The 19,424-nt window shown below is 35.3% G+C and overlaps 1 protein-coding gene across 5 annotated transcripts in view; it reads left to right on the top strand.

Annotated features, from left to right (window-relative positions):
- WDR7 (WD repeat domain 7) overlaps positions 1 to 19,424 on the top strand; it is a 364,018-nt gene that overhangs the window by 121,753 nt on the left and 222,841 nt on the right. For 4 of the 5 annotated variants that reach the window (XM_027577317.1, XM_027577315.2, XM_027577316.1 and 1 more), the window contains 3 exons: positions 7,301 to 7,399; positions 9,866 to 9,984; positions 11,655 to 11,778. In XM_027577317.1, the coding sequence (XP_027433118.1) occupies positions 7,301 to 7,399; positions 9,866 to 9,984; positions 11,655 to 11,778 (342 nt within the window). The remainder of the gene's footprint in view (positions 1 to 7,300; positions 7,400 to 9,865; positions 9,985 to 11,654; positions 11,779 to 19,424) is intronic. The other variant, XM_027577319.1, reaches the window with a different exon arrangement.

The raw sequence follows: 19,424 nt of genomic DNA on the forward strand, positions 1-19,424 counted from the left end.
TATTAGTTATATAATAACTTTTAATACCCTTATTTGATAATTTTGACATGTCTGTCAGTTTGGTTGATTTTTAATTGATTTTTCCCCATCAGTATGGACTGTGCTTTTCTGCTTCCTTGCATGCCTGGTAATCATTGTTAAATGGCAGATATTTTAATTTTACCTGGTGGGGTACTGAAGATTTTTATATTGTTATAAATCTTTTTTTTTTTTTCTTTTGTAAGCTATATTCTGGATGCAGTTAAGTTGCTTGGAAACAGTTTGATCTTTTTCTGGTCCTGCTTTTGATTTGTTAGGTGGGTTTGGAGTTATGCTGTGTCTAAAGCTAATTCCCATTACTGAGGTAAAAGTTTCCTGAGTACTCTGTCCAGTACCCCCATGCATTATTAATTTTCCAGTCTGGCTGGTGGGAGCACCATGGTCTTTGGCCTTACAGTTTCTTCACACACAAGAACTGATCAGTGCTCTGAATATTCGAGGGGGATGTCTGAAGAACGTGATCTTCGAAGTTCTCTTCTCTCTGTCCTATGGATTCTAGCTGCTCTGACTTCCTGAGACTCTCAGCTCTGTCTCTTCAACTCAGGGAATCTGTGGGGCTCTTCCTCAATCCCCCTTCCTGTATCTTAGTCTAGAAACTCCTACAAGGCAATAAGCTGGGGCAATCATAGTGCTGTTTATCTCCCAACTCCTGACTCTCAGTTCATCATCACTTGATGTCCAGTGTCTTAAAACCCTTGTTTTATTTCTTTGGTCGGGGTGGGGGGTTGTTTTAAATGTGATTATAAATCTGTTTCATGTTATTACATCTTGGCCAGAAGTGGCATTTCCTCTCCCTTTACTTCTAAAATGTTCTAAATATACTAGTACTTCATAAAGTAAAAATTATGTTGTATAAAGTTTCAATATTTTTAGCCATTACTTCAGAGAGAAATGGAAATAGGCTCACAGAGGTAAGAGACTTTTTAAAAAATATGGATAGTTATAGTGGTATGATTAGGATACAACAGCACCTTTTAACTCTGTGCTGCTTCTGTAATAACATATATTTATGTCATAAATCCGCTGAAAATATCTTCCAGTTTATACAGTACAAATCAGTGGCAGGGCATACTCTCCTCCATTTAGTTAGTTCAGAGCTTCATTTAAGATCAGTTCTTGTTAGAGATGATATTTGTTCTCATCATTACCATCTTCATTATCATTCTTTGTAGTAGGTGTTTCTTCTTGGATTACATTTTTCTCCCTCTGTAATCCTAGCAGATACAAGCCATCCAGTTCAGTTTGTGACATTGTTGTGATGCATTGTGTACTCCACCACTGTTACGGTATTGAATTTACTCACCTGGTCAGGTCTGAGGATGTTACAGTTTGGATGCTTTAACGTTGCTCCTTTCATAAAGTATCACATTTTGAGAGCAGTGAAGGGGGGGATACTGAGAATTGAGTCTTTTTCCAAAGCATTTATTTAAGGCAGTAGAGTTAGAAATTTCCATTTGAAATAGCACAGATGCTTATCTTTTAAAGTAAATAAAGGTTAGCAATCTGTAGTGAGAGTTACGTGGTAAGATACTTCAGGATGGCATCGTGAAACCCACTTTCTATTTGAACAATGAAAATATGGAGTAATTATCTCTTTAACAAATATTTATTAAGCCCTTTTTTTCTCCAGACAACTCTCTTTGGGTCATTAGAAAGATTAGTCTGATGTATACTCTCCTGAGTAGTTTATATATATCTAGTAGATAACTCATGAACATAAACAACTAGTTTAGGGTGAGAAGTGGTAAGAGAATGGACACAAGCTCTGAGTTCTCTGACTACAGTTGAACAGTTAGGTTATTATCTCTTTGTCTTTCTGCTCTGACTTCTCTTAGCTCGGTTTTCTTTTAACATTTTCCTTTTTCCTTATGTTTTCTTTTCCTGACTCCCACTACAGTGCACATTGACTCACAATCCATTTTTCAAGCTGGATTGTAAACATGAATATGCTCCTTTTCGATAAACTGTCACTTATATGTTGGCTAATACTTGTTCAGCTGCAAAATAATCTATATGGAGTAAAGACTTTAGCTGGGGATTGGACCTTTCATAGACATTGGGGTCTGAGATTAAGATGATATAGATAGTTCAGCTAACATAATTTTTCATAGACATTATCAGGGTATTTCACTGGAAAATAATTTCTTCAGAAGAGCTTTATTTTGTCTAGCAGTGGGCTTGTTAATTCAGTCTTTGCCAATCATTAACATTTACTGACAGTCGTACTTTTTGATAGACAGTTTTTATTTACTAGATACTCGATTGTGTACTTTATAAAACATCTCACTTGAGAAAGGGATCAGAAATGTCAAACTAAATTTTTGTTCATGGTTATACAACCCTAAATCTGCCCATAGCTGTAGGCTTATCTACATTCTGACATACTGTACTTCTCTTGATCAGTTCAATAATGTTATGGCATAAGTCTTGGTCTGTGTCTCTAGTGCCTATCTTGATTGTGACCCTATTTCTATGTTAGTAGTTGCATCTTTACTCAGTGGTAGATGTGGAAGCCAGTCTAAGCAATTTAAATATATAAGATTATGTTACAGTATCTTCTATTTTATTTTTCAGAAATGGATTTAATTTAGGTTGTCTAAATTTAAAAGTAGGAGGTAGTCATTCTTAAATTATTTCAGGAATCATTTATATAAATTAATCAATAGTTTCTCACCATCCTTTTCCAGGGTCTATAGCAAGAAATATGGAGTACATATATCAGGTCAATGGATGGGCCTCAAGACTCCTTAAAATTTTGTGTTTGAACTTATATGCCTTTTATTTTATTTATTTTTTTTTTAAAGATTTTATTTATTCATCTGAGAGAGAGAGAATGAGAGATAGAGAGCACGAGAGGGAAGAGGGTCAGAGGGAGAAGCAGACTCCCTGCTGAGCAGGGAGCCCTATGTGGGACTCGATCCCGGGACTCCAGGATCATGACCTGAGCCGAAGGCAGTCGCTTAACCAACTGAGCCACCCAGGCGCCCATATGCCTTTTATTTTAAAAATTGGCTTAATGACTTTGGTCTTTGGAAGCTCAAAGGGCAGACATTTGTTCTGTTTGTTCTTTTTTATTCACTGATTTCACACAAGTTCTTGGGACAGTAGCTGAAACATAGAAAGCACTCAGTAAATATTTGGATGAATGAATCTATAGATACCTTCTCTTTATGCTTTTAGTGTCAGTGTGTCAGTAACTAGGTCCTAAGTCTTTAAGGCTGACAAAACAAATCTCTGCCTTCAAGGAACTTATGTCCAGTGGAGGAGATCCAGAGGAGAGTGCAGTTGATGATAATATTTTAATTAGTTATTTGCTTTTCCTGCCAGACTCTGAGTAACTGAGAACAACATCTTTGTCTAATCTTTATGACTTTTTATATGCTTAGACCAACATCTGGCACATAGTAGATGCTTATTGTTAATTAAATGAAATAGAAAGTTTGAATAGCCTCCATATGTCTAATTCAAGTTAGTGTTCATGTTATCACTTTATCTTTCACTGTAATAAACTCTCCCTCCATGGTGCTTGGTCTTAGCTCGCTTATTTATTTTAGATGTTAGTAATGAAGGAGACCTTTTACAGAAGCGGGATTTTTAAAGTTTTTTTAATTTTTATTTTTTGGACTCTGGCTGGAGTTATAGGCCAAGGTAAAATTATCATTACATCTCAACTTATTCCAATTCTGATGAAATCCAGTGGTGATCTGGAGGTTAAGTAGAGTTACTGTATTTTTCAAACATTATTAGCACTTTTGTATTTTGCCTTGATCTATGTCTGTCAGAACACTATCTTGGGCTGTTAATTCATTCTGCTTTATGGTAGGTTCTTATCCTTTCTATTTCCTGGAACCTTGTACTTCCCTATTGCCCTTAGACTTTTTGTGCTCTTCCTTCATAGCATTTTAAGGATATCCTTTTTCCTTAGAATGTTTGATTGATGATTTATCCTAATGCTACATGTTGACTTAAAGATGGACTTAAAGATGATGAGAATGCTCAGCTCCCTAAGACATGAAAGTGTAGACATAAAGGAAATTTATAAAAAGACAGATGTTGCTCTAAGATCTCTACATTGAATGGCAGACCTAGTGTGGAATGCCTCCTTCTCTACCCTCCCCTCTCGAAGCTTTTTGATTATCCTGTAACACTTTAGATAAAGTGATTCATTATTAAATAATTTCATTTATTTATTAGTGTTAAGCTTTGGAAAAACTTCTTTATGCATTGCATTTGGTTTTACAGAAAACTTTTAGATTTTCTTTGTTGAAAAATGTATTGAAAGGGCTATTTGTGTTTATGTACTAGGAGGCTAATGAGGTTTAGAACAATAACTTGCTACCTAAAGTATGTTCACTTTCTGTCCTTTATATATTTATCAAGTCATAATGACAGTAGGGAACAATGGAGTTCAGAGTCAGATTTCAAATGAAGACTGAAATAGACCTATTCAAAAACTGAAAACCAAGGACGTTGTAACATTGAGTGCTGTGTAGATGCTATTTAACGGGAGGCCAGAGCATATGTGTGGGTGTGTATGTTGTCACACAGTTTATCTTTGCCTGTCTTTTCATGTGATAGTAAGTAGTTGAAGAGGCTCTTAGCTGCAAATTTTTTTATTTTTTATTGTTATGTTAATCACCATACATTACATCATTAGTTTTTGATGTAGTGTTCCATGATTCATTGTTTGTGTATAACACCCAGTGCTCCATGCAGAGCGTGCCCTCTTTAATACCCATCACCAGGCTAACCCATCCTCCCCCCCCCCCAGAACTCTCAGTTTGTTTTTCAGAGTCCATCGTCTCTCATGGTTCATTTCCCCCTCCGATGTCCCCCCCTTTATTCCTAGGTAGAATAATAGAACTTGTGCCACCTCTGTCATCACTTGAGGCTATGCTGAGACTTTTGCGCTTAGGTTTTACTAATCCTTAATAAGAGAAGCCAATTGATAATTGACATCACAGCTTTTTTGTTTTAAGAAACCAAATGCTTGCTTATGCTCTATGCTGTAAATTGTCAGTATTCAGTGCTACATATGACTTCTTTCAGATTTATTATTGTCATTAAACCTTGAACTTTTTGTTTTCGGGGTGGTACTTTTTAAAATTTCTTTTGCTGATTTTTCTACATGTGGACAGTTTTAAAAGCTTAAGCAGAGTTAATTTGAATATTCCCAATTATAAAACATAGTTCTAGATTCTGCAGTCTCAGCTGTGAGGTAGTCTGAATGAAGTATTTTTTAGTGGTGATGCCAAGATTTTTAAAGCATAGTAAATCTGATTCCTTGATCTCTCTTATAGTATTCTTGATTTTTTTTGTGTGTGTGCTCACAGAATTTATTAAAGGAAAATGTAAATGGCTTTTTCTTTATATACTGTCATTTAAACAGGACTCCAAAAAAGAGTCTGTTATTTCTCTCATTAAAATAAACTTACATATATTAAACATAATTCTGTTAAGACCTATTATGCTTATTCTAGCACTTTTCTCAGTAGCATTTTTAGTTTCCTTTATGTTTGTGACTTACAGAGATGGAATTTAATCCCACTACTTACTTGACCTCGCTAGAGTAATGATCACTCAGTCCTGAACTTTTACTCATTTCTGTTTAATTTCCTCACCTCTCACTCTGCTGTCCTCTCACTTAAGAGTAAAATCAGATACCACAGCCTTTTCAGGGATGATAATAATAATTTCTCCTTTTTTTTTTTTTAAAGTGAAATTATAGAAGTGTCCCAGTTGTTGGAAACCACTAGAGGAACTTTGTGAACAATTTTGGTGGCATGAAAGCTAAAACCTGAAAATTTACTCTCTGCCATCCAGGCTCGCCAACTTTTTGCATGAGGAAGCAAATATTTGATAGGTCTTAATAATTGAATTCGTAATTAAAAAATTTTTAAATGAAAAATTTATTCAATGGAACATAAAAATATTTGAGATTTCTTTGCAAGATTACAGTAGAATTCTTATATCTTAGGAAATGTGCAGTTAAGAAAAGCTCTGTTTTGTTCATAAACATAACATTATAAAATTATTATAATTTCATAAGGAATAAAAAAACAGGTCTGTGATAATAAAAGCAATTATAATTTCCCAAGTGAGACTTTCATGGTTATAAGATGTGCTTCTTAGGGTGTATGGAATTGGATTTTCTGTTTTTTTATTACTGTTGATGTACTTTTAGTTCTACTGGTTACTACCTCACACGTGCCTGATTGACATTATGATGCATTCGTGTGGAAATTATGAAAAGTTGTTTTCATGCAGCTGTCCTGTAGTTACCAAAGGAACTTCACTGCATGAAAAACAAACATATCATTCAGTGGACAATGCTTAATCTGTTCAGGAGCCCAAACCTATTGCTGTTCAATGACAGAAGAAAGGAGAGGGATTAATTTGAAGATGCTTGTGCATGACATATGGTAATTTCTCCATAGGAAGGAAGTGTCAAATGGTGACCTCTAAATCTTAACATTGACCTCCAGTTGTAGAATGTGTGTGCCATACGGTCTTTTTGCCTTTTCATATGATAATTTAAGCTGAAACATTTTCCTGGTAACATAACTTTTTTGGGGGTGGGGTGGGGTTGTTGCATGTATTTTATGAGGATTAGAACATTCACAATAGTTACTTTTATAATATAAAATATGGGTATCATAAAAGTATTTTTTAAATTAAAAATGAAGCTATGTTAGGGTTCTTCTCACAAAAGTTGTTTGGTATATATATTCTTTATAAGTTGGCAGATTTTAAATTGTATTTTTATAAAATGAGTGTGGAAAATTGAAGTGATCTCAGTGGATGTTGGTTTGAGATAATAAAAAATTTACACATAAGGTTAGGAAATAAATTATTAGAAAAATGTAATTGGCAATATGAAGATCAACTGAAACTTTTCAGTATGTGATACATTTTAAAAATTGAATTACATTTTTGCTAATTCTTAATATGTCTGTCATTTTTTCCTTGTAGCCTTGTTTTAGAACTGTTTTGTATTAGTACATTGATAAATTAGAGTATTAAATAGATTTTGGTTTTAAGAGGAATTTGAACTACACTGTGATGACTGTTCAATAAAATATATCCTTTCCCTGCCGTAATCTCAACGATCATGCCCTCCTGATGAAAACATCATTTTTCAGTTCTCCATTTACTATATTTTGCCAACTTTGTTTTTCATTCTTCACTAATACTGAGCTTTTTTTCAGAAGCCGCTGTACCTCAATTCTCTCCTCTTTATTTCTTCTGTTTTCTCTGCAAGTTCCTGCTCCTGTCATTTCCGCTCGGTCTGATGCTGACCACTCTGGCTCTGACCCTGCTTCTACTCCTGCTTTACATACCTGTTTCTTAGTAAATGAAGGTATTCTCTCTCAACTTTCTAACAACTCCCTTTCAGTCTGTGCTTTATTCTGATATGACATGTTCTTTTTATCCAGTTTATACATTTATCTGCTTTGTTATATATGAGATCCTAAATTTTCCATTTTTTAACTTTATTTGCTAATGTCAATGATAAGGGCCAGTTTTGAAAATGTAATGCTGCTCCTGGCTGGTATAAACTGTGTTTCTTGTAACTAGAATGCCATTAAAGAAGTGCAAAGATGCTAATCTTTGATGTGAAGTAGGTATTAAAAGGTGGTTTGGTTTTCATAATGATGTTTGCCATGTGATCTCTGGTGTTAGAACTAATGAATCTATTTTGCATGTATCATTACTCTGAGGTTAGAGGGAGATGTGAGGGGTCTGTTTACATTATCATTAGAGAAGTCTTCAGAACTTTATAACCAATGGTTATAAACTGAGAGGAATTCACCTGTTTATCCTCCTTACTATTTCTGTTTCTGGATGAGGCAAAAATCCATAATTTCAATATTTAAGATGTAGTTAGGCTATCATATTATCCCTGTGGAGTTACACTAGTTGAAAGTATTTTTGGAACTCTGAAAATGTGAATGGAATCCACAAACCTTTTTTCCCCAAGAGCCATTATGGGATTATTTATACTGCCTGGAAGCCTAATGGAACTTGTGAGCTCTGAGTTATATTCACTGTCTTCATTGTGGGCTCTGTTTTCACCAGTATGTATAATACAAAAAGGAGGAAATTTACAAAATCTCAAATGTAATCCAGATTGATTCTGACTCTTCACTAAAAAGCAGTATTACCAGTCCATTCAAATGGAAAGAATGCTACAGTATCTGTAAAGTACAGAGCCTATGTTCAGAGTACCACTCATTTGGAAAGAAAACATGGGAGCACAAAAGTATAACTCATTTTTTGTTTGGCTTCCCTGTCATAGGCATGTACTAAGGTTAGTATGCTAAGACTGGATTTTAGCAAAAATAATTAAGGTCGAATTTGTTAAGCTATTGTGAAAGATAGTAATTTGTTATTTCAAAAAAAAAAAGCTCTTGACTTTGGACCATGGTGAGAATCACTATCCTATTAAAATTCAGTTCATAAATACACTTCATACTTTTATGAGACATTGAAGCACTTCAAGAAGTTGTTAGGTTGTAATTTATATTAACGTATATATTGTGTATATGTATGTGTATATATCCTCTATGTATATATATCCTCTCTATATATAAAATAAATTGGAATCTAAAATGTGCTCATCACCTTAATTATTTAATTATATATTCTCAGTTAATGAGAATTTCCTTACGAAAGGATGAATCTTTAGATAGGTGGCTTATGTGTTACTTATTCTCTCTCTCTCTCTTTTTTTTTAAGTAATCCCAGTAATTATTTTGAATTTTATAATAGGGTTCTTGTTGTTTTAGAAAACTGCAGTTTAGAGTATTTCAAAACATTGATTTGTTAAAATTCTGTGATCACAGACAATTCACCTTCTATATGGTAGTAGATAGTTGTTTTTTTGCATTAATTCTTGATTATTTGTCTTTAAGTGTTATCCTCAGAGGGTAATAGTAATTATTGTGGATTAATAGTGGCTTCATACATGATTTGGGAAGACTGAGGCATTTATTGTGTATATATTTTTCAGACACCTTTAAAACAGGGTTGAAATGCTTACTTGAGAATGTCTGGATATCATTACTTTTAGATATTGCAGTGGCTTGCAGTGTTTTTTTTCTTCATATAATCAAGTTTCATGTTATGGATGAGAATTCTGGAAAAAATAACTTTTATTCCCATAGATTAAAGTTAATGATACTTAAGATGTTGTCAAGTTTGGATTATCTGGTTTTTATTTTATGAAATGTCTGAATTCATTTTTCCTCTCAAAATTGATGTTATATTACTTACTCAGTTATGATTGTGATTAAATATCTGATTCATTTTGTAAGATAAGAGATCAATCAGTATTAATTAAAAGCCCTGTGACAGACAAGGGAAGAAATCTCTCTTGACCGACAAAGGTGGTCATACACAGATGGCCAGGCCTTCAGAGACATGAACTTACCTTTGGATATCTGTGTGAATGCCCTTTTAACTGAAAGTGGTATCAAGTCTGCAACTCTAGTACATGTTTATTTCTACGTTTTCTCAATCCTGAATATGTTTTCTTTTAGAGGGGCTGTTTAGAAATATGTTTTCCTTGTAGAATTTATATATACTTTATGTGGAAGTTTATTTTTATTTAAGACTTTGAGAATTCTTATAAGTATCAACTACATGATTTAGAGATAAACTACGTTTGATATAATTATTTGTATAAAATAGTAAGTTGAAATCATTTATAACATAATTTAGCACATTTGCCCTTTTTAATTTTTGGTGTAATAGTTAAAGAAATATCTTTGAATTAGGGAATGCCAAAGTAATAAAGTATTTGTAATATGTTACTTTTTAACAGGATGGAGCCAGTTGGCTGCTATGCATTGCGTGATGCTACCAGACCTGCTGGGACTGGATAAATTTAGGCCTCCGCTCCTAGAGATGCTGGCTCGGAGATGGCAAGACCGATGCTTAGAGGTAACATTGATGTGCTGTGGATAGAAAACAAAAACAGGAAAGCAGTAGACAAGTGTAAATTTGAAATGAAATGGTTAATATTTAATTTCTTTTCGTTTATTATGTGATAGAAAATATGGATTCATGACTTTTTTTCAGTTTATATACTGAACAGTAATGTTCTAGCTTGCGTGTTTACTTTTTAATCCAGTGAGTATTTGACCAAAAGTTTCATATACTTTATGGAACTGTTTCTTTGTGTGTTGGTTTTTATAGAGATTATTCTGTATAGCTTAACATACATGCATGCTCACATACATACACCCACCTCCCCTAAAAATCACACACTGAGATATAATCACATCAGTCAGATTCTAAATGAATAGCCCTTGTCCAGTGGAAGATAATGTGTTATAATAAAAGAAAGTCTTTGGAATTTGAAGAGACCTGGTTTTAAATATCAGTTCTGCCAATTATTAACTTTGTGACCCTGGGCAATTTACTTAACCTGTTTGAAGCTCATTTGTAAAGTGGGGATAATACTATATTCCTCATGGGATTGCTGTGAGGATCAAATCAGATAATGCAAGTAAAACAGTACAGAGCCTGACACAGGGTAGGAGCTCAATAAATGGTAGCTATTATTTTGTGTTAATGGACTTATGCTGTATTAGACATCGCTTGGAATATAATATCACCAGGGACTTTGAAATGTTTTATAGATAGAGATTTCCTTTACTATGGCATTTGACCTATCTAGCTATAGCAGTTTGTATCATTTAAGATTTTAAATTTATCAAATATAAATATTTCCCCCATCTGGTTTCCCTTCCCTCAATTCTAAGTGGAATTGTAGCATACTAAAATTTTCATTGTTTTGCATTAAGTAGTATTTGAATTCACTTCAAAAGTTATAATTAAAAACAATTTTTATTCAAACTCTTATCAGACATTGCTGAGTTACCTTTTCAGTGATAAAGAGTTAGTAAATTGATATACCACTTGACAATTGAATAGCTTTGTTAACCCCATGCTTGTGGTAATTTGCCAAAATAAAACTCAACTAAGACTGCATTGAAGGACAAACTGAAATGATGGAACTTTGAAAACTAGTTTCCTTCTGTAGAATTAATGCCATTACACAGGAATATATTTTGCCATTTGTTGAAGAAAGTTGTTTAAACGTGTCTTAGGTATACAGGAATTGTGCAGATTTACACATATATTTGTGCAAACAATACCTACTTAGTATATAAATATAAAGAAATTCACTAGATAAGGTTAAATTTCTTCAGGCTAAAAGAGAAGACAAGTTTAACAGTTCTAACAGTGATTTTTAACACTAACAATTATATGGAAATTTTAAAGTGAAAATTAAAGCTCAAGAATGTTACATTTTTAAAAAGCTTTGGAGAATGAAATTTTAAACCCAGCGCTACATAAATGTACAAATATAATTCTATTAGTGTTAAAATATTTTTCAGTGAGATCATTCATTAAATTGTCTTTGATTTTGCTCACATCCAATTTATTCAGTACTTCGTTCATTATTTGGTTTGTGGTTTTTCTCTTATAAATAAATGTGGCTTGTATATTTCCTAGCTTTATTTCATGATGAACTTTCTAGTTTTTAAACACCTCACCAACTGACCTGCTTCCTCTTGTTTCATTTGGCTCCATTTCCTTCTCAGGTCCGAGAAGCTGCCCAGGCCCTGCTTCTAGCTGAACTGCGAAGAATTGAGCAGGCGGGGCGGAAGGAAGCCATTGATGCCTGGGCCCCTTATTTACCTCAGTACATGGACCATGTCATATCACGTAAGAATTCTCTACAAAACTTTTCATGTTTACATACAGAAGTTCTAAAACTCACAGATATGCTCATTACTGCCTCTCAACAAAAGTGAGTCATTTAAAGTGAAAATAAGGGATCTTCGAATTCTACACGTTCATTTTCCGAATCCCTATGGGAGTTTGGAGTTTGGTTTAAAAGAATATATCTCTGATGGACTTACCTCTTGTAAAATTAATCCCCAATCAAAAATCCTACTCTGTTTAGCAGTAGCGTCTGTCTCTGTTGCAGGATTATGTTTGCGGATGCCAACTTGTAGATAGCGATCTGATGATGTGCAAGTGCAGATCCTTTCTAAGTTGGAATTGTGAATCCTTAAGAAGTAAAGACCGGGTAAAGTTAGACCAGTGTACTAATGGAAAAGAAAATTAGCAAGGATTTTGATGGACAGATCTTTCAAAAGAATAATTTGAATGGGTTGGGAAAGGCCTTGGGAAAAATTGTTGAAGAGCTTGAATATTTTTTGCAGAATCAAACCTTTGTGATTCTGCTGTTAGATCAAGTGGTCATTGAAGAAAAGTTGTATTATGCTCTTGTAGTTTTTTTCTTTTTAGAAAAGTATACTTCATCCCCAATTCATCATTTGATTGGTTCTTTATTCTTCTAAAGAAGAATTCAGAGTTAAAGTTTTAAACTCTTATATTGAGTATAAGATAAAATCAGTTTTACTTTTTAAGTTAAATTCTCAATGAAACTTAGAACTTTTTACTATGAAAATTTGGCCTAGGTTTTAGGTGGATTCATCTTAAATGTTTTTTGCCAATACCAAATTCTTAGAATAAGATACTCCCTATACATGTCAAGACAGACAACACATGATAGTATAAGAAGGATATGAAAACAAGATTCTAAAAGGACTGTAGGGGCGCCTGGGTGGCTCAGTCGTCAAGCGTCTGCCTTCAGCTCAGGTCTTGGTCCCAGGGTCCTGGGATCGAGCCCCGCATCGGGCTCCCTGCTCCGTGGGAAGCCTGCTTCTCCCTCTCCTACTCCCCCTGCTTGTGTTCCCTCTCTCGCTGTGTCTCTCTCTGTCAAATAAAATCTTTAAAGAAAAAAAAAAAGGACTATAATTGTTATACCTGGTGTAAGTCTACCAGATGTTTGTCAGTGGTGACTCTAGTGGTTGTTTTTAGGTATGTGACCTTGGATATTTAACCTTTCTCTCAGCCTCACTTTTGTCACAGATGAAATGAAGATGATAGACTATAAGGTTATTCTGAGTTTGGAATGAGGTAATCTTTGGTAAGCACATGGAACAATGCCTAGGCTGTGGTAAGCACTTTATATTAAATACATTCATAATCTATAAAAATGCAAATATGTGTTTTACATATAACCATATTAACAACTCTAATTAAAATTCTTTAATCTGTTTAGGTAACAGAATTTACTGAGATAATATTGACTTTCATTTGCTCACTGGGAATTTTTCCATTTTAATAAAAGGAAATTGAAAAACCAGAGTCTTTAAACATATGGACTCTTTGAAAGGTATTAGGCTTAAAGTTCTTACTTAGATATGCGTAGGCTTTAGTATCTTCTACAATGTAAAAAAATGTTTAGAAGAGTAAGACTAGGATGAAAAAAGCTTTGCTTTTGAGCATTTGAAGAACCCTGAACAGTCGTATTTGTTCAGTCACTTGTGACTGTTAGCTTCATAATATTCTGAAAAACAGAATTAGCGCATCAGCTCATCATAAACCTTATTGAATAAAAGATGCCCCAATTTAAAGACAAACTGTGAGATGACATTGTGTGAAAGCAGGATTAGCTCAAATATCTACTCATTCCTCTGCCCCCAACACCATTTTAAGATCTAAGGATGCTGGAGGAAGCAAGATACTCCAATTAAAGGACAAACCTAAGTTGAAGGCGAAACAATAGCAAATCACTGGAGATCCTTTTGAAAGGACAGTGCTGCTGTGAAAGTATGAGAAACTGTTTCAGGACACCTTTATTTGGAATGGACTACATTGGGGGAGTGGACTGAAGTAGACTATGTAGCTGAGAAGCTACTACAGAGGGGATAGGGGACCCAGATCTAAATGTAGATAGAGTCGAATAAAAGGTATTTCTAAGGCTTAGTGACAGACTACATATCAAGGTCTAAGGAAAACACCGAAGACGCATACAGTGTTGTATTCTTGACAGTTTGGGAAGAAAGGTATTAGCAATGGTGGTGAATGCCATTTTATTTTATTTTTTCCTGGAAAGAAGGGAATGAGTTAGCTACAAGATAAAGGTGTAATATGGTCTCAAATTACTCCCCAAAGCAATGATGAAAATGTATATGTTGCTAGGTGAGAGGCCTATTAGAGGGTCCAGAGAGGATACAGTATGAGTAAGTAAAATAATGACAATACGTACCGTTAATTGAACACTCTCTGTCAGGCTTTTGCTAAGTGCCTGGTCTGTGTTATTTCATTGAGCCACTGAAATAAGCCTGTAAAGTAGGCACTCCTGTCACTATCACCCCCCACTTTTTTCCCCCAGATGAGCGAGTTGAGGCCGAGAGAGATTAAGGAACGTTCTTAAGGTCCCTCAGTTACTAAGTGACTGTCAAGACTACAAAACTGATTTTCTTAAGGACCATTTATTCTGTCTTGCTTCCTCCAGCATCCTTAGATCTTAAAATGGTGTTCAGGGTAGAGGAATGAGTAGATATTTGAGCTAATCCTGCTTTCACACAATGTCATTTCTAGCCATATTAACAACAATAAATTGGAGCAGAAACGTGTAAGAAAATTACTCTTAATTATAAGAAAATATTTCTCGTCATTATTTAAATAAGCATAAACTAGGGGTGTCTGGGTGGCTCAGTCGTTAAGTGTCTGCCTTCGGCTCAGGTCGTGATCCCAGGGTCCTCGGATCGAGCCCTGCATGGGGTTGGGTTCCCTGCTCGGCCGGAAGCCTGCTTCTCCCTCTCCCACTCCCCCAGCTTGTGTTCCCTCTCTCGCTGTCTCTCAGTCAAATAAATAAATAAAATCTTAAAAATAAATAAATAAGCATAAGCTAGGTTGTTCTTAGGTCAGATTTAACCTTTCTATTTATGTAAATTAAAGTCCTTTTAGTTAGTTATAGTATCCTGGAGTTCCTTATAAATTAACTGAATACTGGCTCACTTAAAATTTTAATCTTATCACTTCCTATTATTGTATTTTTGTGAAAGAATAAACATGCAGTCTACATATAACTAAAATAGCTCACACTAACAACTCTTTCTATGATATAGTAATCTGTTCTGGAACTTTAAGGTTGTCTGAGTGTAAAATTAGTTTGCTTTACTGGGAGCTTTCTATTTAAATAAAAGAATGTCAAGCTGAAGGAGTAAGGATTCTGAATGTGTGAAAGGAGAAGAAAGCATACAACAAATGAGAAATGACCACATAGGGCTGTTGAACAGATTTGCTGTCCAAAGGGATCAAAAGGTTATGGAGCCAGCTGGTGGACAGGCCACACCTGCCATAACGTGCTTGTAGTGCAGTCGCCTCTACCATGATCATTAACGTTTGTAGAAGATGATTATCGTAGCAAGTTAACAGCATAAAACGTTCTTTTAGGAACTTAAAACCTATTTTTAGCATAGGAATCTTCTTATTAAAGTAGGTAAAATATTAAGCACTATGGTAAATACACCATTCATCAGATATTTTCTTATAATTTAATCAGGCTAAGCATTTTAAAATGTGTAGTAATTACCCAAGCAGTATTGGCAGCTCCTAAGTTATGACTGAGCTTGGTCTAAGAGTCCCTTTGTTAGATGTTTGTCTGAGACTCAGAAAATGCATTTGCTTGAAGAGCAGAATGTCACACTAGGCTGATGGGCTGTGATAGCCCTTCATATTACAGCTCTGGAGCCTGAGGTTTAAAGTGGGAAGTACCTTTCTCTGGCTTCACAGCCAGTAAGTAATTGAGCTGGGACTAAGATGACAAGTCAGCTGGTCATAGTGACTGGGGTCTTCTGGAATTTTATTTAGGTACATTATGTAATAAAAGCCTTTTGTAGGTTTGTCTGAGAACCTAAGGAGAGCAATGAGCCAGAAGCCAGTTGTTTTTTTTAGGACTGCGGAGAGCGGTAAAGGAGAGACTTCCTGTACAGCATCCAGCACAGAGGATTATACACGTAGTGAACGTTGGCTGACGGTCCCCTTGCCTTTGCTGTGCTGGTTTCTGTAGTTTTGTTCTCCTTATTGTCACTGCCTCAGAATTCACTTGAATTTATATTGCTAAGAGATTCTGGCAGTAGACCAGAAATCACTGGCGAGGAAAAAGGAGCAATGGTCTGCCTTAACTGAAAAACTAGTTCACAAATTTTCATAAAAACCAAGTCCTCGTTGGGTGATAATGAGAATTTTGCTTCAGGTAATGGAGTTCTGTCCCAGATCGTGTTAGGAAACATTTTATCCCTTATAAATGCAGGCTCTATGTAAACTTTTGATGCCTGATTTCTGATAGAAAATTTGAAGATAAGTGCATTATGATTCTTACTCTAATGGTTTACAGGACCAGAATTCTAAATATTGCATACATTCTTGTGATAGTGACTTATATAAATATTGTAAATGTTTTCTGAGTTATCACTCTTTCTCAGGTATTTATAATCACTTTTATGTTACAAAATACTTTTTAGAAGTTCTGTTGATTATTTTTACTAAGGAAGGGTTAATGTTATTTTGTGAAATGTGTTATAATTCAGATGAAGATGAAATGTTGAAGTTGTCTCAGATTTACTTTGAAGGGAAGATATTTTGTAGAGCCCACTTTTATATATTTCTTTTTGTGACATTCTACATGTAGCGTTTTGATAATTGACTTTTTTATGAGGTCAAGCTCCTGCTAGTTTATGAAATATACCCACGCTTGCCCTTCATTCCAGGCAGTGACTACTCGGAGGTAAATGCTGATGGTTCCTGATTTCCTTTGGCCTGTGATGCAGAGTGACCTTATAGGGCATGAGGTCACAAGTGTAATTATTTCTCGTATGTTGTATTCTGCTTGCGCACTGTGGCTCATCTCCTCCTTTAATTTCAGAAACATTAAACACATAAAAGTTACTACCATTATATAAATCAAAATCTCTTCTAAAGAGGGTGCTGTTGTAATTGTATGCAGTTATGACCAATGTAGTATTAATTTGCAAATTTATCATCTCAGATATTGATAGAAGGATGTGTAACACATCGTGTTTAATACGTATTGATGTCATCAGAAAGAACAATCCTTTGTTCTTATCGAGTCTCTGCCTTTTTAGCTTCCTTTTGTGCTAAGGTTACCAGGGTTAGGCTCGTCTTTTTTATCCCCCTTGGAAACAGAATAGGATTTCTTTGTTCAGTGAAAGACACTCCTAGTAAATGTTTTGGGTTTGACTTTCAACAAGCCACACTGTAGTACCTATTTTAACCTGGAATTGAAGTCACTTTCTGATGATTATAAGGTAGTGGTCATTCTGAGCACAAATATGGATGGACCAACAATATACAAGAAGGTAAGATGGAACTATATATTACAGAGGTAGGGGCGAAGTCTCTTGTAGCTGGTAAAAATTTAAATATTAATGCATTCTGTGGTAGGCAGATATTTTCAGGGTTTGCTGGGGAAAGGATGGGAAAAGGCTAGGAATGGGGTTTGCTAAATAGGATTTAAGTGAGTTCCTCCCCCACCCCCAAAAGGCCTTAAACAACACAGCATTCCTTCCTTTTTTCTCTTTTATATATGCCTCAGTTATTTGGGACTCTCTAACAGCCTATTATGGAATGATTTTCTAGATAACTGAGGGTTTAAAAGTTACTAAATGCTTGGATTTTTAAAAAATGTTAACTCTTTTTGTTGAAATATTTCACGATGTCTCTGGCTTTTTAAACATCTTCCCAATAGCCAGAGTTGTTGTTTTGGCCCATGCTGTATAATTACCACCATTTGCTTATTGAAGAGAGTAGACTTGTTTATCTGAACATAAAAGGACCCAGACTGAAATGCCTCTCACGTTTCATATTTTTAAAATATAACTTTCCTTCCTCCTCTTTTTATTGTCTAGGAATCGTTACCAGTTTTTGCTGGTGGGCTGTTTTGTCTCATCCCCAGGAGCTTCTGCCCCTGATGTCTAATTTACTGTTATCACTGTTCTGGGAGTGTGGAAGCCAGGCAGCCAAACTTCTTTGGGTTAAATATAAAATAAGAGTAAATTGGCTAAGAATAAGAGCTCTTTGATGGGAAAAAAGTCCCGAAGCTTTAGTGTAAGCACTTTGTGGTATCTCTGTGGACTCCTCACATTCTGCTTCCTTGACTACTTTCTCAGGTCTTTTGTTGCATTCCGGGTGTATCTTTCTTTTTCAGAAAAAATATTCTAATTAGATTTGGGGAAAAGGCAAATCATTTGGTTGCTTACGAAGAACTGAGAATTCTAAAATAGCCCTTTTGTAATGAATGCCTACTTTGCGAATCCGCTGAAACGAAAGGATGAGGTTTGCTCAGAAATATCTGTGGTTGTTACCTTGTCGTGTTCACGGAGCCAGTTGGATGTGATTGTGCATTGTGATTAGAAAGGGAAAGTACTGAATTATGACTAAGTGATCTATAGAAAAAGCGCTTGATGTTCTGTAGAAATTTTTATATTGAGAGGCAGAAGGGTTTGTCTTAAGACAAACTATATTATGCAAAGCGCACTGTGTCTTTGTGTATCTGTTTACAGTGTTAAGTGGGGACCTACAGGATTTGTTTCTCTTTTTTCTTCTAGAGTGTCAGAGCTGTGGGGCTTAAGTGTAAGCACTCTAGACTGATCATGTATTTAACAGCATTAAACTGTTGTGCTTATCTGTATTTGGCTACTAACCTAATAGAATAACAAAATTTCTTCTTCCTCAGTCTCAGCTATTTAAAGGAAAATCTTTTATGTGACTTGAGTTCTTGGAGGTGATATATAATATTCTTGCAATAGTCCTTAAATCCTTTTTATAAGTCTTGGAAATTATAGTGGTAAAATGGCAAATTAAAAATGAAAGCATCTGGATCCATTGGTTATTTAGACTTTACCTCTAAGCAAACAGAACTCTGTAGCATTACCTTAATGCTGTAGGTTAGGAACTCCACAGGAATAAGGAATTTCACGCTGCCAGGGAAGTCCTCTGTATACGAAGATAGCCAGCAGCCTGGTTTCCAGTTCTCACCAGGAGCCCCAGGGCAGTTTCCAGCCTGTGGAACAAAGCAGGAGTGGAGCCTGGGGAAGTTCAGTCACTTCGTCCTTGCATAGCAGTGAGGAATTGGGGGATTCCGGTAAGTGGGGCACTCCTTGCCTGCTTCTTTCTCTTATGCCACTGGCTCCTGTGGAAAAGCTTCTGGAGCTGAAAGGATTTGAAATAATTGTAGTTATTTTCTCATGCCCCCTTCTTTTTCTCTTTCATGAGTCTGTCTCCCTCCCTTCAGTGCGGAAATTGGTTACCTCTCCTTGAGTTGTAGTTGGTGGCAAGACCCCTAGGAGGCATGGCTCACTTTTCTTTGGGGTGTTTGTACACTTACTAGTGCTTTAAGGAGTTGAAGGCTTTTAAGCCTATGAAGACTACTTTATAAAAGAAAAACTCATTGAACCTGTGACACAGTGTTAAAAAAAAAATGGTCTTCA

The sequence above is a fragment of the Zalophus californianus genome, chromosome 14 (genome assembly GCF_009762305.2).
Source record: "Zalophus californianus isolate mZalCal1 chromosome 14, mZalCal1.pri.v2, whole genome shotgun sequence".
Classification (NCBI taxonomy): domain Eukaryota; kingdom Metazoa; phylum Chordata; class Mammalia; order Carnivora; family Otariidae; genus Zalophus; species Zalophus californianus.